This window comes from Tursiops truncatus, chromosome 16 (assembly GCF_011762595.2).
Source record: "Tursiops truncatus isolate mTurTru1 chromosome 16, mTurTru1.mat.Y, whole genome shotgun sequence".
Lineage (NCBI taxonomy): Eukaryota > Metazoa > Chordata > Mammalia > Artiodactyla > Delphinidae > Tursiops > Tursiops truncatus.
Window position 1 is genome coordinate 4,909,915 of NC_047049.1, and position 25,991 is coordinate 4,935,905.

The 25,991-nt window shown below is 46.5% G+C and overlaps 1 protein-coding gene across 1 annotated transcript in view; it reads right to left on the reverse strand.

The window, feature by feature from the left end:
* The window catches only part of DOCK1 (dedicator of cytokinesis 1), a 517,745-nt gene that overhangs the window by 115,258 nt on the left and 376,496 nt on the right, over positions 1 to 25,991 (reverse strand). The window contains exon 22 of the mRNA XM_033841901.2: positions 1,522 to 1,600. Within this exon, the coding sequence (XP_033697792.1) occupies positions 1,522 to 1,600 (79 nt within the window). The remainder of the gene's footprint in view (positions 1 to 1,521; positions 1,601 to 25,991) is intronic.

Genomic DNA, 25,991 nt, shown 5'->3' on the forward strand with positions numbered 1-25,991 from the left:
ATGTTGGTAACATTTATGTTGTGGAATATGATAGAAGTGAAAACCACGGCTGGCACGACCCAATTCACGTTCAAAACCAAAAGAAAGCAGGTCTAGGTCCAGATACAGCTGACTCTTGAACAACTCGAGTTTGAACTACTCGGGTCCACTCACAGGTGGATGTTTTCCAGTAGTAACTACTACAGTACTACATAGTGGTTGGTCGAATTATACTCAGATTAATCACCTTCCACCCCGCCCTCCCACATTGCTTAAGGGTCAACTGTAAATGCTTAAAGAGGCCTCAAGGAGAACACACAACAATTATTTAAAATGTTACCCGGCAGAGGGAGAAAAGGGTGAAAGGGTGGTAAGGGGCCTTTCATATTTTATTCGACGTGTGGATTTACACTGCATAAATATTTTACGTGCATGTATCTGTGCATTAGGACGTATGAAAACAAACATTAAGCAGAGAAAATAATAAAACATTTAAAATTGTGAAAAATAGTAAGTAGCATTTCCAAATACACAGTACCTGATGTACTACTATGTACTTAAATGACGATAGAACATTTTTAATTTTAAAAAATGATACAAGAAATAGGGCCTAGGCACTTAAGAACTTAATCTAATAAACCGAGTAGCACATTAGCTCTACATTTTCTGAAGACCATGCAAAAGGGAAGGTAGATGGTTGTCTAATTTTTGTTCTCTGGTAACTCAGTTTTGAGCCAGACCACCCTCTGGGTATACATAAATTCTTCAGGGTCCTTCTCAGTGAAAAATCCCACCCAGGAAACTAACCTGTTTGCATTTGGATGCTTTTATTTGCAAACTTTAGTAAATGAAACTACATAATGGCAAAATCATGATTAGCAGAAATATATCCGAAGTTCAGTAGAAATGAGAGTCACAAATAGTAGATGCATAGTAAGAAATCATGCCAGGGAAAAACCAATCCTTTTTACACACACACACACACACACACACACACACGCACACACGCACTCCACAAGCACTGGAGAAGTAGGGCCAACATGGAAGGATCAGCTGACCACAGCCCAGGGGTGTTGCAGGGCTGGGACCTTTTGCCTGGTAAAGGCCAATTGGGGCAGCACAAAGCCGGAAGAGAATATATCAGGGGAAAACCTACATCTACAAGCAGGCTGGGCTCAGTGATGCAGACCCACTTCTCCTCCTGGGCTGACCCTCATCACATTAGGATGGTCTGAGACGATCTTGGCAGCCTCACCAATTGAGATGTGGTGGCCTTCCTGCTCAGAGAGGCCCTACTTGTCACTCTGATTCAAGACTTTCACTCTGAAACAGCTCCATCTCCTTCCTCGCTAAACTGAGCAAATAGCCCAAAGGCATCATTTTCAATCCTCGGGTTCCAGTATCACACACTGTAAATTCCATTTCCACACCTTAAATGGGAAAACTTAAGTTCAAGGATTAGAAATATAAGATATGGGCTCAGACCAGCAATTTGTTTTAACGTGATTTCTCAACAAAGGTCATGTCTACCTCTTCTCTTACCTGCAGCTCAAAGTTGGCTTGATCCAGAAATTTTTTGTTCAGCATATCTGCATACTGATTAATCGCTCGCAGAAAGACTCTGAAAGATTAAGAGAAAATTACATAATTACACACTTCTGCTCTGGCACCTTTGGAGGTTTGGCATTTCAACTAGCTACAATCCAAGACTGTCTGGCACGGGAACTCTCTAAGTCCTGTGAAAAGCTGTGAGGTTTTGCCAGTGAAAAGCCCAGAGAATTATATGCAGATGTTCTCCAAATTAATCAAGGAAACATGCAGAATAAAAGAAACAGACCAAAATAACAGAGCGTGAAAGTAACATATGAAAAATATCACTAAAAACCCTAATTTTTTTAAAAAAGAAAAGGTGCAAATTAAATATTTTTCTCAAGTCACAATGTATCAGTGTTACCAAATTGGTCTTTGCTTAGCTGGCTTTTTAAAGTGAAGCATTTGAAAGCACTGTTACACACTGTCAGGCTTGGAATGGTTTGGCATGTCGACTGGAAAAAAATGCACAACCTAAAAGGTGCGAATTATGTTTTATTCGGCGGACACAACTGAGGACTTAAGCCTAGGACACAGCATCTCAGATCGCTCTGAGGGACGGCTCCAAAGAGGTGAGGGTGGGGCCAGGATCCACAGGAGTTTCTGCAACAAAGACCAGGTAGTCAGAACTTCAAAAGATTACTAAGAAATGGACAAATTCTTGGAAAGGTACAACTGTCCAAAACGGAACCAGGAAGAATTAGAAAATATAAACAGACCAATCACAAGTCATGAAATTGAAATTGATTAAAAATCTTCCAACAGATAAAAGTCAAGGATCAGTTGGCTTCACAGGTGAATTCTGTCAAACATTTAGAGAAGAGCTAACACTCATCCTTCTCAAACTCTTCCAAAAAATTGCAGAGGGAGGAGCACTCCCAAACTCATTCTATGAGGCCACCATCACTCTGATACCAAAAGTAGACAAAGATATCACAAAAAAAGAAAAGTAAAGACCAATATCACTGATGAATATAGACGTAAAAATCCTCAACAAAATTCTAGCAAACAAAATCCAATAACACATTAAAAGGATCATACACCATGATCAAGTGGGATTTATCCCAGGGATGCAAGGATTCTTCAATATATGCAAATCAATCAATGTGATATACCATATTAACAAATTAAAGAATAAAACCATATGATCATCTCAATAGATGCAGAAAAAGCTTCTGACAAAATTCAACACCCATTTATAATAAAAAAAACTCTCCAGAAAGTGGGCATAGAGGGAACCTATCTCAACATAATAAAGGCCATATATGATAAACCCACAGCAAACATCATTCTCAGTGGTGAAAAAGTGAAAGCATTTCTTCTAAGATCAGGAACAAGACAAGGGCGTCCACTCTTGCCACTATTATTCAACATAGTTTTGGAAGTCCTAGCCACAGCAATCAGAGAAGAAAAAGAAATAAAAGGAATACAAATTGGAAGAGAAGTAGCAAAACTGTCACTGTTTGCAGATGACGTGATTCTATAACATAGAAAATCCTAAAGATGCCACCAGAAAACTACTAGAGCTAATCAAGGAATTTGGTAAAGTTGCAGGATACAAAACTAATGCACAGAAATCTCTTTCATTTCTATACACTAACAATGAAAGATCAGAAAGAGAAATTAAGGAAACAACCCCATTTCCCACTGCAACAAAAAGAATACCTAGGAATAAACCTACCTAAGGAGGCAAAAGACCTGTACTCTGAATACTATATAACACTGACGAAAGAACTCAAAGATAACATAAATAGATGGAGAGATATACCACGTTCTTGGATTGGAAGAATCAATATTGTGAAAATGACTACACTACACAAAGCAATCTACAGATTCAATGCAATCCCTGCCAAACTACCAATGGCATTTTTCACAGAATTAGAACAAAAAATTTTGCAATTTGTATGGAAACACAAAAGACCCGAATAGACAAAGCAATCTTGAGAAAGGAAAACAGAGCTGGAGGAATCAGGTTCTCCAACTTCAGACTATACTACAAAGCTAGAATAATCAAGGCAGTATGGTGCTGGCACAAAATCAGAAATATAGATCAATGGTACAGGATAGAAAGCCCAGAGCTAAACCCACACACCTATGGTCACCTTATCTTTGACAAAGGAGGCAAGAATATACAATGGAGAAAAGACAGCCTCTTCAATAAGTGGTGCTGGGAAAACTGGACAGCTACATGTAAAAGAATGAAATTACAACACTCCCTAACACCATACACAAAAATAAAATGGATTAAAGACCTAAATGTAAGACCGGACACTATAAAACTCTTAGAGGAAAACATAGGAAAAACACTCTTTGACATAAATCACAGCAAGATCTTTTTTGAGCCACCTCCCAGAGTAATGAAAATAAAAACAAAAATAAACGGAGATTGACCCTTTGTCAATTGCTTCATTTGCAAATATTTTCTCCCATTCTGAGGGCTGTCTTTTGGTCTTGTTTACATTTTCCTTTGCTGTGCAAAAAGCTTTTAAGTTTCACTAGGTCCCATATGTTTATTTTTGTTTTTATTTCCATTTCTCTAGGAGGTGGGTCAAAAAGGACCTTGCTAAAGCAGAAACTAACATACCACTGTAAAGCAATTATACTCCAATAAAGATGTTACAAAAAAAGTAAACAAATGGGACATAATGAAACTTAAAAGCTTTTGCACAGAAAAGGAAACCATAAACAAGACTAAAAGACAGCTCTCAGAATGGGAGAAAATATTTGCAAATGAAGCAACTGACAAAGGATTAATCTCCAAAATATACAAGCAGCTCAATATCAAGAAAACAAACAACCCAATCAAAGAGTGGGTGGAAGACCTAAATAGACATTTCTCCAAAGAAGACAGGTGGCCAAGAGGCACATGAAAAGATGCTCAACATCACTAATTATTAGAGAAACGCACGTCAATACTACAATGAGGTATCACCTCACACCAGTCAGAATGGCCAACATCAAAAAATCTACAAACAATAAATACTGGAGAGGGTGTGGAGAAAAGGGAACCCTCTTGCACTGTTGGTGGGAATGTAAATTGATATAGCCACTAGGAGAACAGTATGAAGTTTCCTTACAAAACTAAAAAGAGAACTACCATATGACCCAGCAATCCCACTACTGGGCATATACCCTGAGAAAACCCTAATTCAAAAAGACACATGTACCCCAGTGTTCACTGCAGCTCTATTTACAATAGTCAGGGCATGGAAACAACCTAAATCTGTCCATCGACAGATGAATGGATAAAGAAGATGTGGTACATATACACAATGGAATATTACTCAGCCATAAAAAGGAATGAAACTGGGTCATTTGTAGAGATGTGGATGGACCTAGAGTCTGTGATACAGAGTGAAGTAAGTCAGAAAGAGAAAAAAAATATCATATACTAAAGCATATATGTGGAATCTAGAAAAATGGTACAGATGAACCTATTTGCAGGGCAGGAATAGAGATGCAGATCTAGAGAACGGACATGTGGACACGGAGTGGGGGCAAGGGGAGGGTGGGATGAATTGGGAGATTAAGACTGACATATATACACGACCATGTGTAAAATAGATAGCTAGTGGGAACCTGCTGTATAGCGCAGGGAGTTCAGCTCGGTGCTCTGTGATGACCTAGATGGGTGGGATGGAGGAGGCGGTGGGAGGGAGGTCCAAGAGGGAGGGGATATATGTATACATACAGCTGATTCACTTCCTTGTACAACGGAAACTAACACAACACTGTAAAGCAACTATACTCCAGTTTAAAAAAAAAAAAAAGAAAGAAAGAAAAAGAAAATCAGATACCTCAAGTTAAGGAATTTAGTGTTTTTCATATATGGGAAGATAGAAGAGTCTGGGCTCACTGAAATCGTTCCTTTGATGTGCACCTCAGCTCTCTGGGGCCAGTATCCTGTGCTTTCTCGTCCTGAGTTCACTCTGGGCTCACCACAGGGGTGGCTATAATGTGATGGCTTGCTGGCTGCAATATCCTTTGTTTACTGATATGGCAGGGGGCATTTTTTTTTTTATCGATAGGTGAAGTATCATCAAGCTTGGACGTATGGCTTACTTCAGTATCATTTGTCCTATACGCCAAATGCTAATTTTAGTCACTGTTTACTTGTTTAAATAAAATGAAAAAGCTTTAGCAGATATGAGAGTAACTTGACAAGAGTTTTAGAAGGAATTTTAATTCACTGATTCATTGATAAGGTACCATGTTAAGAACACAGGACAAAGTATCACAGCCTTCCATACCCTGACCTTTCCTTTCCTGTGATGGAATGTATTATACAGCTCAGGGCTGTCACAAATGACTCCAGAGTACTAAGTGTTTCACAAGGTTGTTTGTTCAGTAGATTTGTTTTATTACTCTGCAGAGTGTTTACAACAACAGAGCTCAGTCCTGATGCTTCTTTTCAAATGACCCTTCTCCCTTTGCACAAAGGCAGGACGCCAGAGGGATGAGCATTAGGTCGCAGATAATAAACTTCATTACACTTCCTCTGTTTAGACAGCAGGAAGCAGCCAGAGTGTAAGAGAAATCTAGGTTACTTACTAGGAAGTGGTGCTCTCTGACGACAGGATCTCTTTAGCTATGCATGCCTGGAGAAGCTCCCCAGCCCTGACAGTCCCAGAGCCACTAAAGGCCAGTTAGCCTGGGAGGAGGGAGAGGGGGAAGGTCCACCTGGGGCTTTAAGGAGGTCTCCATCACCACCTCCCACCATCACCTCCTGTCCAACACCCGCTATCATGCAGCTTTCTCTGGCATAGCTCAAAGAAAGAGGATTTGCAGACATCATTTCATTAAGAGACCTATCAGGGATCCAGGACCAAAACGAGTGTGACAAATGACCTGTGCCGGAGTTTGCTGTCTTAGTGGCTGAAGAAAACCATAGCCGGGGTTATCTGAATTCTTCCCTGAGGATGTTAAGACATAACCAGAAAGGAGGAATCGGTGCTGTAAGTGACTATTAAAGGAGGGGCATGGGCGTGCTGGCTTGTCCACTAACCAGGAGCATGGAGTGGGCAGCAGCACATCCATCAGCCATAGGGTGGCCAGATTCTGCCACTATAAGATGCCTAGTTAAACTGGAAAAATAGCTCTTCTGGCTGAGTTTCGTAATTTATTGAAAAAAAAAAGCTGAATACAGGGCATTGAGGGCATCCTGACAAATTAATCCAGCACCAGGACAAAATCACTAGATCCAGGACACGCCTCCTATATACAGGTCACCTGGCAACCCTAATCAGCCCTCCAGTCTTGGGCTGAGGTTGCCCGTGTCATGTTCGGTCCTCAGAAGTACGGGATGCATGGCTCAAGAGAAGATGCTCTACCCGGCCCATGTGACCCTTGGCAATTGTGTTCCGTAGCACCTGGGGATGTGCACTGCGCTGACCCCAGCAACCGGAGGAATGCCCCAAGTGTCAGTGGAGTAAAACAACTTCCTGTCATGGGGCGGAGAGGGGCTGTCAGACAGCACAAAACCACCAGGCTTCCAGCCGGGGACATTTTCTTTTTCCCCTTAACTTTTCCTTCAGCCTCAGGAATTGGCCGTTCACTGGCGCAGCCCAGAGTCCTTATGAGCTTTAAGGAAGCCACTCTCTTCAGCCCTCTATGACAATAACGACAAGTTCACTTGGACATGCATTATTATTACGGGCTAATTATTGTGCCTCAAGATAGCACCCAAACAGCTGCAAGATGCTACTTCTAATTAAGCTTTGGAACAATTTCAGCTAGTTAAATAAAGATATTGCTCAAAATGACTTTTAAAAAAAGATGCCATTCTGAAATAATATGAAGGCTGAGCAAAAACTTTTTAATGAACTGACAACTGAGACGGGGCAATGCTGAGAGAGAGTCTATAATTTAGAGTCGCTATAAATTTTTTAAAAAGCCAGGACAAAAAACCAAATAACACAGAATACAAGTTGTAGGGGAAAAACCAAAGAGATGATCAAATAAAAACCATCATCAATGCTGCAACAGAGGTGCGCCACTCAGGCTACAGGTATCAAGGGCCACCTCACTTCTGCAGAGCCACCCAGGACACACATACATTCCATCCTACCTTTCACCCTTGATAGGATTAAAATCTTAGCAACGTTCCAAGTCCACCTGAACACAAATTAATTAACTAGGCAAAAAGAAACATAACCAGAGGCTAACTTTTAGGTAAGAATATTTAATAGCTGCTGTGATTCATGAGTTATTTCTAATAACCATCAAACTGCGGGAAATAAGTAAGAAAATCGCATTAGAAACGTGTGCGTAACCATCTGCTTTCAGTCAAAGATTATGGGAAGCATCAGAGCTAAGTCAAGCGATGGGACAGCAGGGTGCCTTACTAGTCTGAAATGAAGGGTTTCAGCCCAGCTCAGCAGAGGGGAAGAGCAAGTCTTTTCTGTCGGGAAGCAATGAGAGGGAGGATGGGGTGCAAGTGGGCTCTGCTCTGCGTCCCTGGTGACCCTGTCCACGCTGGGCACCGCTGGAGTTGCACTCAAGGACAGAGAAGCCCTCCAGACTGTTCCCAAATGGACCTGTTTATTCACCCGCGTGTCTGCAATGCCAAATTGGCATCCGGCACATCACATATGTTCACTGTGTATTAGCCACAGGAAAGAATGAATGGATGAATATGGATGGAGGGATGGAGGGATGGATGGATGACGGATGGATGAGCTGGCCCAGGAGATCAAGCCCTGACCCACATCCGAGGGCTCAGGGAGGCTAGAATATTTGGTAGCCCCCAGCTCTCCCTGGAGTCCTTGCATTCCAAGTAGATTTTCCACTGTGGGGTTCAGCTCTTTCGAGGTTCTTGATAACCACAATTCTCATTAGGCATTTGGCATTTATGGCTGGGTACTGCTCCCCTCCACTTCTGGAGCTAGTTCCTTAATGGAGGGAAGCTCGTCTTTTACACATCAGGATCCCCCAAAGCACATCTCACCACTATGCATAGTTAGAAATGTTCTGATCTAAGGGAGCATCAGTTTATAACTGCACTAACAGATGTCTCAGAGCCAGTGGTATGTCCAGGAACTCCTACCACGCAAACACCCCCCCCACACACACACCCACACACTCAGAGCCTGCTCTAGAGGGGGGGGGGAATCCACCCTCTGGCAATCTGCATTGGTCTTTATTCTCTCCATCCAACATTACTGTACATAAATGTCAGGACCCAGTGAATAGAGGTCATACCTACTGTTCATAATGTTCCCAGCTCCCAAGAACACGAGAACGAGATGCTTGCAGCGAGGGGACCGAGAACACGGTGGGTAGGAGGCAGGGAGCAGTTGGCACAGGTGTTGCTTTGACTCTGCCAGAACAGGGAGGGAGTGGAAGAGACGCGCACCAAGCAAGTCATGCCTCGTTCTGAGCCACGAGCATGAAGTAATTTCTAGAAAACGAAGCTAACGGTGTGAGAACTAAATGCTTTCATGGATGCTGTCCCACACGGTCAAAATGATTAAGTGAAAGGGCAAGCCCATATTTCACAGAGCTCTTTTCAATCATTTTTAATCTATGAAAGGATTTATTTATAATCTAAACATTTTAAAGGTAAAACCGAACACACGAAATAAATAATGTAGAGAGAGCCACAGGCAAATCCCCCGAAGATTCAGAAGCCCTGAGGTCCAGATGCACTGTCTGCAGACGTTCCAATTATTCAAGACCAGTGGCTGCACCTTTTCTTGTTAATGGCTCCATGGAAAGAACTCCATCTCACTCTGCTTGGTAACCGACTCCTTCCTGTGTCCAGAGAGTCAGTCATCACCTTCACCCCTCTCGTCACAACGTTCCCCATTTTAAATAATCTGGGGGCCTGGTGACACAGAGATCACTCATTCCCAAAGCTCATACAATTGAAAACAAACAAACAAAAAAGCCCAGGAAATTCTCCTTGACTTCCTTCTCTTCTACATGGACATTTAACTACAGTGAGCTGCCGCTGGAAACAAAACACTGTGCTGTAATTCCTGACGGTGTCAAATACGAGTTTAATTGGCTACACACACAGGCTTATCCAATTACAGTTTTAATCTAATTATTTCTATCAACTATTATCTATCTATCTACCTACCTACCTATCCATCCATCCACGTACCTATCCATCCATCCACCCATCCATCCATCCATCCATCTATCATCTGTCTACCTACCTATCTATCTATCTATCCATCTACCTAACCATCTATTATCTATCTACCCATCCATATCTCTCTCTTTACATCCATGTAAACATTTGGCTAGAAGACCTTCAAAAGGTGCCCAAGTTTTTGAGATTCTCCTATTTTCAACCAATACATAAAGGTACTAAACTATGGGGCCTCAAACTATCTTGAACTTTAAATCTCAGGTTTTTTTTTTTTCCTTTACCTTTGAGATTAAAGGTAAGGAAGATGTACTGCCACCTAATTCAAAGTCATTTGAACACTATGGCCTGGGCTGACACTTCACAAAATGCTAAGCAGCATCTGGTGAAAAGGGGACACAAGCCCCGTGACTCGACTTCTGCATGTGTTCGAGAGAAGGCTGGGTGAGGGGGAGCGAGGCTCTGAGGAGGCAGCTGCCGGTTTCCAAGTCTCCCAACCACAGGCGTGTTCCAGAAGCCATCCCCCGGCCTTGCCTCTCACCCACATCCCCACTGTATCCCTGCACAAAAGGGCCAAGGCTGCCCCGTGAGCTCCAGCAGGGGACCGTCCCCCAAAGCTACCTATTGGAAAGCTACGTGCACTGAGCGACCAAAGGAGCACAGTCCTAAATAATTATGTGTTAACTGAGAAGAAGGGAACTTAGAAAGTGGAACATAATCAGAAACCAATTTAACTCCTGACAGTCCCTAAAATGACTTTATGATGACAGGGCCACAGGCATTTCTGTATCTCTATTACCCAGTGTTTGCTGCCAGTGGAAGTGGAAGATGAGAGGCCTTATTACTACAGAGAGAAAGACATCTATCGAGAGATGCCCTGAGCTTCCAGTGCAAGGCAAAGCCCCATTTCTCAAATGGTGAAGCTGTGGGGCTTCTCCTATTCCTTCTCTAAACTTACTTTAAGCTGTATAATTAGATTGCACAGTTCAATATGAGGGCATTTAAATACCTCTGGCATTCACATAAGAGTCGCTCTGGGGGGAAACAAGAAATCTGCATCTTTTAACAAAACGTTTTGCCCAAAGCGGTTAGACAAAAGGCAACAAGTGCAAAGCGACACATCCTATCCCTGCAGAACAATAAGTCAAGGAATCGTGGCTGGAAATTTGCCTGAAAATGATTTTTCCGCATCATTCAGGAATGCTGGGAAGGAGGGGCAACTTCAGGTGAAGTGATGAAAGAGGTGCAGAGGCTGTCACTTCAATTCCAAGGGACGGATGCTTTCCTCCGGCTGATGGTCTCCTGGCATCTCCCACAAGCAGCATGGCGTCAAGTCCGTGTCTAAACAGCATCAGCCACTTCCCTCGGTGGGATCTTGGGTGAGGAACGAAGACCACGTGAGCACAGAGAAGTGACTTCTAGGAAAGACCCTGGTGTGTCTCGAGGTGAAGTGATGCACAAAAGGTGGGGGGCTTTGGTGGGACCCGCCCCAGTCTCTGCAACTTGGGAAACAGTGGGAAGGCCAGTGTCATGAGAACTTTCTGGGAATGAGGCTGGAAGAGTTGGCTGGGGCCGTGAGAGGTTGGAGACACCAAGGTGCAGAATTTGCACCTCTGATGGTAGGCAATGGGGGCCCTGAGGACTTGAAAGCAGGGAAGAGGCCAGAAAGACAAAAGGGTCGGCCGCCCTTGTTTCCTGAATGCATGAGATTTCCTCATTTCTTTTTCAAATCAATGAGACTTCGACATCCATCAGACTCCTAACTAAAATGCAAATTGCTCTGAACCTTTCTGCTGGCCAGCTCTGGGACATCCACAGATCTGGGAGAAGTGGGCTCAGTCCGTGAGGCCCAGGAATACAGAGAATCCCCAGGGAGTCTGCTCCAGACTAAGAAGGCCTCATCCCTGCTGGGGGTCTCCTGGAGCAGACAGCTGCGGGCCCTGGTCTGCAGCTCTGACTCATGCTCAACACACTGGTGCTCTAGAGGCACAGTCCGTCTCCTGTCTCGGGTTCCGGCCAAAACAGTGCGTGTCGCGCATGAACCACTGTGGGCCGAAGGCGAGACACCCTGAGAGTGGCGGGACCGAACACCGCTCTCTGCCACTTGACCACCCGCCTAACTTTCTGCTGCTTTGCTGGTAAAGCATCTTCTGAGTACCCTGTATGTTCCAGGCAGTGTTGTTACTTCACAGACATCACCGTGTGTGACGCTCACAGGTCTTGGGGGGTATGAATTACCTAATATTTTACAAATAAGGAAACGAAAGCTCAGAGGAGCAAAAGTCCATGTTCCTTGCAGTAGGCTTAGATCAAGGTGACAACTGGTCACAATTATGCCACCTTCCTTAGGAGCGTCAGTCAGTGAGGTCAGCATGATACAAGTATAACCCTGCAACCGTGTTCCTTTTACACTGTATGGAGGAAAATTTCCAACATACGCAGAAGTAGACAGCAAAAGAGACCCCCGTACTCCTCACTCAGCTTCAACAATTACCACCTTCTGCTCCTGGTTGCTTCCACTCTCCCCCATCCTGCCCCCCTCCCACATTATTATTATTGTTGTTAGTTTTAAACAGACGGGATTCCTAAGGGCAGCTTTAGGTTCACAGCAAGATCGAATGCAATGTACAGAGCGTTCCCCACCCCCGCTGGCTCCTCCATGACTGACATGCTGCACCAGGGCGGTACATGCGTTCTAACTGATGGACTTACATTGACTCATCATCGTCACCCAAAGTGCAGAGCGCCGTTAGGGCTCACTCCTGGGGTTGTACATTCTACGGCTTTGGACAAATATACAAGAACACATTTCCACCATTACAGTATCATACAGAATAGTGTCGCTGTGCTAAAAACCCTCTGCACTCTGCCTGTCCACCCTCCCCCTCCCACTGGGCCCCTGCGAGTCACTGATCTTTACTGTCTCCATAGATCTGGTTTTTCCAGGATGTCATTTTGTTGAATCCTACAGTGTGTAGCCTTTTCATAGTGGCCCCTATTGTTTTTAGAATATTTTCTAATTTTTCCCAGGTTTAAGACCCTTAACGGTTAAGGCACTTTACAGCAAAGACTTGAAACACATTCTCTTGTCAAACTCTTTTCTAACTCATCTGGGCAGCAAGTGCCTGCCGTACACAGAGTTCATGGGTCATCACGGCCTCCAGGCACATCCTGCTCCACAGCCCGGGCTAATGCTCAGGAAGCACCTCTGCCCCGACGGGCTGGAGGGTTGGTGGGTCGCTCTACGGACAATGGCTTATTAGCACAGACCTCACCAGGCTCTTCTGACGTCTCCATGTCTGTGATGCGGCAGTTGTCTCATGAACGGCGTCAATTACTGTTACGACTAATACACACCCACCCCTGGCTTCTTCCCATGCTGCCTACAACTATTTCTCTCATCCTTCAAGACAAGGTTGCCCACAGCCTAATTTTGTAAAAAAAGATTTTTGATTTCTTTTTTAATAAAGGCTTTAAAAAATTGTGGTAAAGTACATGTAACACAAAATTGACCATTTTAACCATTTTTAAATGTACGCACGTTTCGGTGGCATTAAATACGTTCAACCTTGTGTTGCAACCATCACCCCCATCCATTTCCAGAGCTCTTTTCATAAAACAGAAACTCTGTCCTGATTAAACAGTAACCCTCTACTCTCTCCAGCCCCTGGCCCCTGGCAACCACCCTTCTCCTTTCTGTCTCTAGGATTTTGATTACTCTAGGGACCTCATAGAAGTGGAATCCTACAATGTCTGTCATTTCGTGTCTGGCTTACTTAACTCAGCATAATGTCCTCAAGGTTCATCCATGTTGTAGCATGTGTCAGAACGTCCTTCCTATTAAAGGCTGAACAATATTCTATTGTATGGATAATACCACGTTTTATTTATCCACTCATCCATGGATGGGCACTCGGGTTGCTTCCACCTTTCGGCTACAGTGAAGAATGCTACTGTAAACATGGGTGAACAAATATCTCTTCAAGTCCCTGCTTTCAATTCTTTTGGGTCTATACCCAGAAGTGGAATTGCTAGGTCAGGTGGTAATTCTATGTTTAGTTTTCTGAGGAACCTCCATACTGTTTTCCGCAGCGGTCGTACCATTTTACATTCTGGCCAACAGTTCAAGGTTCCAATTCCTCCACATCTTTGCCAACACTTGCGTTTTTCTGTTTTGGGTTTTTATGCTTTTGTTTCTGGACAGTAGCCATTCTAATGGGTGTGAGGTGGTATAAATAAAGTTTTCTGAGAACACAACCACAGCTTTTCAATGAGGGATTTTCTATGGCTGTCTTCGCACGACAAAGGCAGTGTTGAACAGTGATGCCTGCAAGGTACCTGGCCCTTAACAGCAAGTTTTGCCAACCTCTGCAAAGCTGTGCTTCAGTTCTGATCTCTCCCCTACACAGATTTTTGGAGAGTTCTTCACCTATTTCAGGAGGGAGCCAGGGCTCTCATCTGTTTCTTGGCATCAGAAAATAAAGCTTGTTGACCAAACAGATGTTAAAAAGCCCCCTCCAGAGCTTAGAGAAAACAGCTTCCTTATCTGAGCCTAGGAGTGGTGTTACCAGGAGTTGGGAGAGGAACCTCTCTGGCAGTCCAGTGGTTAAGACTCTGCACTTCCACTGCAGGGGGTGAAGGTTCGACCCCTGGTTGGGGAAGATCCCATATGCTGCGAGGTGTGGGCGAAAAAAAAAAAAAAAAAAGAGTTGGGAGAAAAACGATTTGGAAACCAAAGTCGGCAGGTTCCCTCCATTTGCACCTCCAGGTGCAACTAACTAACTAACAGTTTTATTTCAGGGTCAAGTTTTTGAAATGTATAAAGCCACCCTCTCCCTCTACTCTCTAATACCTTCTTCTTCTACTTTCCTCTCCATCCCCAATCCTGCCTGCCTCACCTATTTCAACATCACACAACAACACAAAATAAGTGTTGGCTGATTTAGGGACATCCTGGGTAAAGGGGGAAAATCCCCAAGACAGACACATCAGGAAGGCCCAACAGCAAATGCTAAGAAGGGACAGGCATATCTCCATTCTAGAATCAGCCACGTCGAATAAGCGAGGGTCCTGGCTGACCCCAGAGACCCCCGCCACCAGCACCCCAGCATCCATCTGGCAAGCCTCCTCCTTCCTCTCCCACGGTCCACCTGTTGTTCCCGTGATTATAACTAGAGGCGTCAGGACAGCCATGGTGGATTTGCCCAAGGACAGCCACGGGTGGGTAGGCTAGGGGGCAGAGGAAGCGGGAGGGAGGCGTGACCACTGACCCATCCCTTAGCCATACTCCCCGACTGCCCTGGAAGACATGCTTTCCAGGGTGTAAGAGCGTGTGTATCTGTCACCGAAGTATTTTCTGAGTTCCAGATATGTGGGAGTAGGGGGTGGTGGTAGAAATGAGGACTCAAGAGTCGCTTTTTAGTGATGAAACATTTTGGAAACAAATAGTGGTGACGGTTGCACAACAAGGTGGATGGAATGAATGCCACTGAACTGTACCCATACATATGGTTAAAATGGCAAATTTTACCCCAATAAAAAAAAAAGAAAGAAAAACATGAGAAGGGAAGAGAACAGAGTATTTCCAGAAACTGTAGCAGGGGGAATCCTGATTTTTCTGTTCATAACCCCACCATCATCAGTATGACGCAGTGCCATGATTTAAAAACAAGCAAACAAAAATAAACCAACAAATGAAGAAGAACCAACTTGGGAATAAGAACTTCTGAATTTTCCTCCCCAAAGAGCCAGGTTGTTCAGATTTATTTTGGGAGGAGGTGAGGTGTTAAAAAAAAGTGTGAATATAAATAAACAGAAAGCTGATAGTGACAACCACCATCCGCCCAGAGGCCTTTAAGATCCTAGTACATCATTTCTCACTTAACGTCACACATGACAGTGGTCACCTAACAGGGCATGTCTCAGATCTACTGCAAGTCCATTGACACTTCATTCCCTATAGCACTCAGCAGTGTATCTTGTATAAAATACAGTACAATTGAATCCGCTTAGTAAGCCCAAGAAAACATGAAGTGGTCAGAGGCTCTGAGCCAACTGCAGGGCCCAGGGCAAAAAATCTTAAGAGAAACTAGCATAGTTACACAAAGGGGATGATTCTTTCCAGCTATTTCACACTCAGAATATATTAGCTATGCCCAGAATCTATCCCGGTTCATTTTCATGACTTGCTAATGGGCACTGTCATCATTTAGCAAACGAATGTAATTTGCTTTAGGTTCGTTTGCCAAAGGCTAAAAACTGGGACAAGGTTTTCTGCCCATTCAGGGGGCTGGGTGCTTGCACGTGTGCGTGGAGCAGGCACCTGGCAGCTGGCGGTGTTTCCACATTTTCCCTCCTCACTGGTGTTCGGCTTCTTCTACTCACTACTCGTTTAGTTTCCCTCTCACTAGGCTGGTGGGCCTCTCCGTGGGGGGCGGGGGGGTACCCCTCCGAGAGCTCTGTGCCTAAATCACGTCCCATCACTCAGGCTGTGCAACCTTGGGCAAGTGAATGAACACCTCTGAACTCCAGTTTTCCTTATCGAGGTCTGTGAGTGGGGGAGATAGAGGGGTCAGTGTCTGCAAAGGGCTTGGGTCATTCTAGCTGCTCAGTAATTGGCAGGTGCTATCGGGAGTGTGATAAAGATACAAAAAATGAAGACCTCTGTCCTCTTCTTTGTTATTTGTTTCCAAAGAGGCCTCTGAAGGAGATCTTCAGCTTGTAGTGAGCAAAGGAGACTTTACAAGATCAGCGCTCCTGAAAGCTCAGGCGTTGTTGAAGCTCTTAGAAAACAAGAATGTCTTGTAACTTCAGGTCTTTGATTTTACTGGGGCTTAGAATTCTCATCACTCAATGGTTGAGTGTATGGAACTTTCTTCCACTATCTTCATCCACGGAGAGCAGCTCAGGCAGTGCCACAGACTTTCATGGAAGGGGTAACTTCTCAAGACGGAAAAGGGTGGCCTGGTGAGGTTCACGCGCGGGTTTTGAGACTAACGGCGCTGCAGAGACAGGTCCCAGCCCAGGGCCGCAGCTCATCCCCAGCTCCTGGCTGGACAGGCATCACGTGAAGGCCACCTGCCCTGGGCAGTGCCGCCATCTTGGTAGGTTGTCTGCTGGTGTGTAACGAATTACCACAAATGTAGTGGCTTCAGCAACCACTATGCCACAGTTTCACAGGTCAGAACTCCCTGCAGGCTGAGTTGGGTCTTTGCTCGAGGTCTCAGAAGGCCTTGGTCCAGGCACTGGCCAGGGTGGGTTCTAACATGGAGGCTCTTGACTTCCAGGCTCACAGGCAGAAGCCAGTTCTTTGCAGCTGTAGGTCTGAGGCCCCCATTTCCTTGCTGCCAGCTGGGGTCCCCTCTCTACTCTTACGAGCCACCTGCATATTCCCCCTCATGTGGCCGTCATCACATCAGCATTTGAGTCCTTCTGATGCTTCAAACTCCCACTTCCTTCTGCCATGAGCCAGAGAAAAGACTCTCCTTTTATAGGACTCCTGGGACGACATGAGGCCCACCCAGATAATCTCCCTATCTTAAGATCAACTAATTATATCTGCAAAAATCCCTTTTTCCAGGCGATGCACAGTCACAGGAACGATAATGTATCCTATTCATACTCCCATCCACGCCCCAGCAGAGGAGATTCTCCAAGGACCCTCACTGACCACTTGGAACAACGAACCTCTATGCCAAACTGCTTTTTCTGGGTCCCACTTTCATTCTTCCGCAAGCGAGAGAGAGAGAGAGAGAGAGGGCGCGGGGGGAAGGCTGCCATCATGGAATTCTCTCTTTTGTTGGCTGCCATGCTGTTCTGAGTATCTGAGACAAGATAAAAGACTCAGCTTAGTGAAGGGGAGGTCGGTGGAAGCTAAAACTCGAAATACCAACCTGAACCAGGTCTTGCAAGAATGAAGTGGCTCTTTCAGAAGCTGTTTGTTTGCAATCCACTGAGTGACACTTTCTATTAACAGGCATAACCTTATTCCAAGCCCAGGATGCCGTCTGATTCCAAGCTCATTTGCTTGCTGGGTTCAGTGTAGCAACCCAGAACACAAGAGCTCAAGAACTGAATAATGATTTTCTTCCCCATACAGTCCATAAAAATCACCTCAACGGCCATTCTTGTTTACATAATTCCTCTGATTTATCCTAAAGAAATGAGGCTTTCTTTTTAGCGAGAGTAGCACGGTCCTGCACATTAAGTACAGAACTAGAATGTCCCATGCCCGTGTTATAACCCTAAGCAAGGAAATATAAAATTGGACAGTATCACATCTCAGAGGTCTGCAAACTACAGCCCATGGGCTAAGTCCACTCGTCTGCCTGTGTGTGTAAATAGAGTTTTCCTGGCACAGAGGCATGCCCATTCATTTACATGTTGCAACAGCGAAGGTAGAGCCCACACAAAGCTGAAGATATGGCCTATTTTTATTTTATTTTTTATTTCTATAAATTTATTTATTGTATTTTTGGCTGCGTTGGGTCTTCGTTGCTGCGTGCGGGCTTTTCTCTAGTTGCGGCGAGCCGGGGCTACTCTTTCTTGCGGTGAGTGGGCTTCTCACTGCAGTGGCTTCTCCTGTTGCTGAGCACGGGCTCTAGGCGCACAGGCTCAGTAGCTGTGGCCCACGGGCTTAGTTGCTCCGCGCATGTGGGACCTTCCCGGGCCAGGGCTCGAACCCGTGTCTCCTGCATTGGCAGGCGGATTCTTAACAACTGCGCCACTAGGGAAGTCCTGACCTATTATTTAAACAAATGATTTTCAAGCAGAAAAGATGTAATTACCTATTCCAATCTCTAAAAACCGTTTCCACTACTTTCTCTCTGTAAACTAATTAATCCTCCCCTACTTGCTTGTTTAAATCTGTTTACTTTTTACTATTAAGACCGTTTGATCTTGTTTATTCTTTCCTGGATAGAACAGTGAGCATCTCCGCATCCTCAACCACAGCCATCAAGCAACCCTGAGCTTCCCCCTCATCAAAAGCCTCGCCACGAGACTGGAAGACTAGAATCAAGCCTTGGTTAGTGTTAAGAGGCAGGTCAGCACAATGGTTAGAGTAGGGACTCCAACGATAAACAGCCTGAGATGAAATCTGGCTTCTACCACTGACCCACTGTGCAAACTTGAGCTGGTTCCCTCCTCCATGAAATGGGTGTCAAGAGTAATTGACCTGCTAGGTGGTGAAGGTTAAATGAGCTAAAACGTGTACAGTGCCTGGAACAGTTGCTGGAACACAATAAGCTCAAGGTGAGTGTTAGGAGGTCTGAAAATTATGCTCAAGTACTTCATCAGAGAGTGCTGGTTTAAAGGGATAAATTCTAAGTGCTACTATAGACAGTTGGTCACCAATCTTTAATCAGAAAACCACATTCCAGAAGACTGCTTGGGCAAGTGCTCTGGCTAAGCTTCTTCTTGATCGAAAGCAGAAGCGTGAGAAGAATAATTGTTAGAAATTATTTTCTTTTGGGAAATGTGTGCCTTCTTTTTTTTTTTTTGCGGTACGCGGCCCTCTCACTGTTGTGGCCTCTCCCATTGCGGAGCACAGGCTCTGGATGCGCAGGCTCAGTGGCCATGGCTCACAGGCCAAGCCGCTCCACCCAGCCGCTCCGCGGCATGTGGGATCTTCCCGGACCGGGGCACGAACCCGTGTCCCCTGCATCGGCAGGCAGACTCTCAACCACTGCACCACCAGGGAAGCCCTGTGTGCCTTCTTAATGAATATAATGGTTAATAGAAGTGGGCTGTCCTAGTGGAAATCAATGCTATGTAAGGGAAGTGGATCAGCTAAAATATTTTAGGGACTCTGTTCGCTCCTGTGTGAATTGGGTGCTTGGTTCCAAGGAGTCCGGTGTTGACGGACGGGGGGCCCAGAGCTTGACCCTACGCTCTAGTGTCAAGTCACTGGTCTGGAGGGCTCTGGTTGCCTGATGGTGACTATAGGCTTGTATGAACCTTGCCTCCCAAAGATTTTCTCAACACCTAAACTGACAGAGAAATGGGGCATCTTGAAGTCTCAGAACAAACTGTGTGCATTGATTGTTGGTGAGAAAGCATTTCTTTTTTTTTTTTTTTGCGGTATGCGGGCCTCTCACTGTTGTGGCCTCTCCTGTCGCGGAGCACAGGCTCCGGACGCGCAGGCTCAGCGGCCATGGCTCACGGGCCCAGCCGCTCTGCGGCATGTGGGATCTTCCTGGACCAGGGCACGAACCCGTGTCCCCTGCATCGGCAGGCGGACTCCCAACCACTGTGCCACCAGGGAAGCCCAGAAAGCGTTTCTTAATAGATGTCTCTGTGTGGCAGACTTCAACCTGACACTTTCACTATAACTTGGTAGCAAAGTGGTGAACAGCTACCTTTCACCCATTTTCACTAATGAACAGCTCACAGTATCTATGAAAAAGAACCTAGAACGTGCCTTCAGTCAGTTCCCAATAGTACTGCTCTCCCCCAAACAGAGGCATGATGGGCCCTGGACTGGACTTCAGCTGTCACATCTGCAAAACGGGCTTGGAGACAATGCTGCCTGGGAGATGGTGTACATAGGGGTCCCCGATCCTGCCCTGGAAACCCAGTGGGGGCCAATCAGAGCTGTCTTCTTCAGGTGCCCCCCCCTCTGAAATCAACTTTCCAGTCGTTTCTAAATCCTAATATCGACACGTTACTTTAACGAATGCCCAATTAATGGCAAGTCTGAGATGACAGGGGATGACGGTGATGTCTGCTTCGTGTCTCCCAGGAGATGTGGCTGGTGCCAGGTTGTCAACTGAATTTGAGATGGTTTATTTCTGCTCAGCCCCTCGCCGTCATTTCGGGTCCAGGGGTTGAAGGCGTCAGAAGCAGATTTCTCTTCCCATAAAGTGTCCTCTGAGTCAACATCTACAACACACTTTTGAGGGCCTGGAGAATGTCTCTGTGGACCTGCTGCTTCCTGATCCCGTGACAACACACAGCGAAGCTGGGAGAGCCGAAGGACCCCGCCCACCTCAAGATTCAAGAACCAGCATCCTCCCTGAAATACTTCTTTCCACCTCTGCTGCGACCCCTCACCCTGGAGAGACGGCACAAGACTCAGCTGCATGGCGGATTATTCCACAGTTGACCTGGACACCACCCATCAGTGAGAGAAACCCTGGACACCGGCTGAGATGCTGAAATGCAGTCGAAGAAAAGTCGCCTCTTGCTCATCCCATGCAAGGACAAGGGAGGTGACACTGATCAAGCAACCCTTACAAGCACCTACTGTGCCAGGACTCACCTGTACGCTCACGTGCTCTCTACAGTGCACAGGTGGGAACCATGAAATCAGCCCTCGCCCAGGTTGCCCAGACAGTAGGTGCAGAGCCAGGAAGCCAAATGACTGCCCGTCCTTCTCCCTGCCCCACGGCTCACTGGCCACACGGTGTGCAGAAGGCGGAGGCTGACGCCCAGACGCGGGCACCCACATGCAGGAGGCACCCACACACGTAACGGAGCTGCCTGGCCTTACCGTGGAGGTACCCTTTACAGATAACTCAGATTTGGCCTTTAGAAGATACACGAGGGAAACTACAGTTTAAACAGCCTGCCTTCCTTTTCCACAAGTGGCTGAAAGGATATACGCACTTGGCTCAAGCCCCAGGAGCATGCATGGTCGAGATGGTCCTGATGGAAGGGGACATCCCGAGAGGCTGGGGAAGGAGGGCATGTGGGAGCAGAGCCTTCTACATATAAAACCTGCTTGGCAGACCGGGTTGCGGGGAAGGTCACGCCTCCAGCTTTCCCAGGAGATGTTAGTTTACACGCTGTGGGAAGCAGCAGTCACACAGCCTGGTACTGGGGGCAGCTACTCCCACTGGGGGGCACCACGGTCAGTGGGGGGTGGGGTAACCTCGCGGGGGTCATAGAGCTCCAGGTTATGGGGAAAGCAGGGGCGGATGTCGTCATTCTCCACTTTACAAGGGAATGTGGAAAAGGCGTGGGAGGGAAGGACGGGTGGAAGAGGTGGGACTCTGTACCCACGGGAAGTGGCTGAAGTCACCCCTATAACGGCACATATTGGGCCGGATTATTCCTGAGATTCTTGGGGCTCTAACGTGGAGTGACTCGATAACATCTGAGCACCCAGAATTTGTGAAGGACACAGGGGAAGCCCTCATCCCTGGCCAGACCAGGGGCTCTGCCTCGAGGGTCATCTCTGCCCAGCCTTCCGCTCCCCACGTCCCCACCCCAGGGAGCGGGCATAACACTGTAAAAGGGGAACCCAGGGTGGAGGGGAGCTCGGGAAGGTCCCTGGAGAGGGAGGCAGAGCCTTTTGAAGAGCCGAGGGTGCAAGGGAGACTAAACACCTTTCTCTCTGCTCCAGACTGAGTCACCCCACCTGCCCAAAGCGTGAAGCAGCATCACGAATTTACACTGTAATGCGTCTGATTACTTTCTTACGTTGAGATAAAGAACATCTTTATGAAACTGCCATTCAGAAGGAAATCCACAAATGTCAAGTGGAAACAAGAGGAGGGGACGGCCGTGCTCGGGCTGATTTATTCTCAGGGCCACAAGCAGACGTCACCGGGAGTCCCGGACCCCTACCTGGCCCGGGTTGGAAAGAGGCAAGGCCAAGGGGACAGGGGAAGTCGAGCGATGTCCCTGAGTGCACTACTTTTCCTAAGGCTGCTGTAACAAATTACCACAACTTAGTGGTTTAAAACAACACAAATGTATTATCTCACACTTCTGGAGGTCAGAGTCCAGAACGGATCTTACTGGGCTAGAATTGAAGTATCAGAAGAGCTGCATTCCTTCTGGAGGCTCTAGGGAAGGTTCCATCTTCTTGCCTCTTCCAGCTTTCCACCTTCCGTCTGTAACCTTAAGATGCCCCAGTCATGTAGCCTAAGGTATGCACAGGATCGGGGGGTTGGGGTATGGGCATCTTAGGGGGACTCGTGCTCTGCCCACCATACTGACAGAATCAAATGACCTGGCAACCATAACACCTGTATTGGTCCAAAGTACCGATATGGTGCCTCTCTCCCTGCTCCAGCCGCCTGAGCTACTGCCCAAGGGCTGATATTCTTCCCTATTCCTTTCATGATAACGACCCTGCCTCCTGCAAGGCAGAGTCCACAGGTAGCCATTTGCTGTATCCTCAGACCATCATTTACATAATAGGTTCCCAGTTAACATAAGAATGACTGATTATCGATTATTAATTATTGATGACAGCATGCAAATAACACGTCCATCATTAACATGGCATTTACCATGCTGAATAGTTAGTCCAGGGAGCAGCAAACTTCTTCCGTAAAAGGCCAGATAGGCTCTGCCGGCCATTTGGTCTCTGTTGTAACTACTCAACTCTGCTGCTGTAGCAAAAAACAAACCAGTGCGGGCTTCCCTGGTGGCGCAGTGGTTGAGAGTCCGCCTGCCGATGCAGGGGACACGGGTTCGTGCCCCGGTCCGGGAGGATCCCACATGCCGCGGAGCGGCTGGGCCCGTGAGCCATGGCCGCTGAGCCTGCGCGTCCGGAGCCTGTGCTCCGCACCGGGAGAGGCCGCGACAGTGAGAGGCCCGCGTACCACAAAAACAAACAAACAAACAAACAAACGAGTGGGTGTGCCAATAAAACTTCTTTTACGAACACTGGGATTTGAATTTCATATAATTTTTGTGTGTTGTGAAATGTTATTCTTTTGACTTTTTGCTTTCGACCCTTTAAAAACGTAAACACTGTTTTTAGCTTGTAGGCCATAAAAACAAACAAACAAAAATGACCAAACCAGATAAAACAAAACAGGTGGCAAGCCAGATGTGGCCCGTAGGTTGCCGTTTGCTGACCTCTGGTTTAAGGAGTTAGGTTTGTGCCCATTTCCCACTGCCCCTCGTTCTTGCCCTCTGGTTCTTGAACGAGATTGAGCACCAACTGTGCACTGGGAACTGCGCTGATCAGGGGTGAGTGAGGGGCGGAAGCTGGGGTGCGGGAGGACCACGAGGTTTCAAAGACGCCGGCCTGTGCCCAGCGCACCAGGATGGAAGGTGTCATTTACAGTGATAACCACTGTGATGGGGTCAGAGCGCGGAGAAATCTCCCCTGGGGAGTGAGATCTTGGCTTCAGGCTCGGGGTCGCGCTGCTGTCAGTGAGGTCTGGGATCAGGTGAGAGGTCAAGGGTGGGATGTATACATTTGAAACTAGATCTGAGCCCAGGTACAAACAGATCCTTAGGAACGGATGAGAGAACACGGAAAAGAGATTTTAGAATAAGTGGGACAAAAGGAAGGCCAAGAATAGAGCCTAGGGAAACTCCAACCTTTCTGGGCAGAGGAAGTAGAACCTGGAGGCGAGGGGAGGGGAAGGGAGGGGAGGGGGAAGGGTTCCCATGGTCTGGGCTGGGCTGACTCCCTTCCACACCAGCTGCACTGACTACTCCATAAATACTTCTAGAGCAAACCAATGCCCAAAGGAACAATGTGACACCGGATTTTAAGCTTGGGATCTGCCGCCTGTCACCACTGCTGCTCTAGCCCCTTCCCTCCTCTTCCCACGTCCAGGCTCTGGGCTCATCACCCTCCCCGTACACCTGCTGCTCAGCCCGTCTGCCTTGGGCCCATTTCTCAGCTTGTCTCCGGTTTACAGCCCCGTTGCCCGGCTCTGACCTTATTTTGGACCTTCATCAGGTCCATGGTGCTGGATTTAATGCTATCCAACCCGACGTGCTCCCAGCCACGCGGCTGCGCGCGAAGGAGCCCTGGGCTTCCCGTTCTACTTACACAGCTGCTTGCTGGCTGCACTGGCCCCTGTGTGTCAGCAGCCCCAGCCTTCCCAGCCAGCCTTCTGGAAAGGCTCGAAATAGATTAAAAAAAAACAAAACAAACAAACAAAAAAAACCGAACTCCACATCTGCCTCTGCTCTCCCTGCCAGATTCCTTCTTCTTCTTCTTCTTTTTTTTTTTTAAAATGACCCCTTTATTTCTTTCATGCCCTCACCCTAGTCGGCTATGTCTGTGCTAAAGAGGGGAGGGGGTGAGGCAAAGCTTGAGAGTCTGCAAAGCCAGGCCCCAGAACCTTCTGCCCAGTCGACGGCTACTGGAACGAAGAGAGGGAGAAGAATCCTGAGCACAGACCAGGTGCAGAAGCGCTCTGGGTCCTACCTTTTTACCCCTGAGAAAAAGCCCAAGGGGCAGAGGCCACTGCCTGTAAAATATGAAGGATTAGGGCTCCACCTCATGGGTTGATTTAAGATTAAGTGAGACGCGAGATGAGTGGATAAGGGCTAGCATCCCTTTTATTTCACATTAAAAAATTGTTTTTAAACTGAAGTATAGTTGATTTACAACTGTTGTGTTAGGGCTAGCATCCTACTTCCCCTTTACCTAGGAGTCCATAAGGTTCTCATGCAGGAAGCAAGTCGTGGAGCAAAGACCAAAGTCTGTCTGCTTCAAAGCCCATGCTCCTTAGCCACAGTTAATAAAACAAAGCAGTTCAGACACATGTGGCCATGCTGTGCTCTGCTTCTGGAAAGCCTGGCAGAGATGATCCAAAGGCCACCTTCTCACATGACTATGATTCTTGGGAACCAGACACGGCTTGGGCTGAAGGAGATGGAATCCAGGATCTCCTTGTTCTGCCTAGTCAATTGCATTCACCAAAAAAATAATTCCGTTTTCCGTGTTACTCCACTTTTCACCACCCGAACGTGGCCATGACCACGGCAGGCAGTGACTCTGCTATTAACAGGAGGCAGCTGGGTGATCACGGGCTAATGATCATACTTGCTAATGCTAAGTGACTTATTACCCATAAACCCACGCGTAAAGGGCTCCGGGAAGCCCCCGCCAGCTGAACACATGCAACTTAAGCTTCTTAATTGAAAATATAATCTGTATTGCAGAGATTAAAATATATTGGATTCATTTGGGCTCTATTCTTCCCCATTGTCCCACATACATTTTCTTTATGCTACACAATCAAATTAGTTCCCCTGCTACGGAAATTATTTCCGCATGATAAATCAGTTTTACGGTGAGGCTATGTCTGAATGTCCTATTTAAAGGAAAAGCAAACTGGGGATGGAAACAATTTTCTTCCTGATGCGATCAGTGTTCACACCACATGCTTTTGGCAATCTCTGTTGGTTTTATCTCTTTTGATTTCTTAGTTTTCTTGTCTTCCCCTTTATCGTCCTTGGGAAGGCTTTGGTTCTGTGCAGTGGGGAAAAGGCAGGTAGGAGCAAGCCTGAGAGGAAAAGCCTTGGTATTCCAGCCTCTCGTCCAGGGACGGCCCATTCCCACCCTCCCTGGAAGCCATCCGGACCCCTGCCAAGGACAGCACAGCCGTCCAGGGGCTCTCCA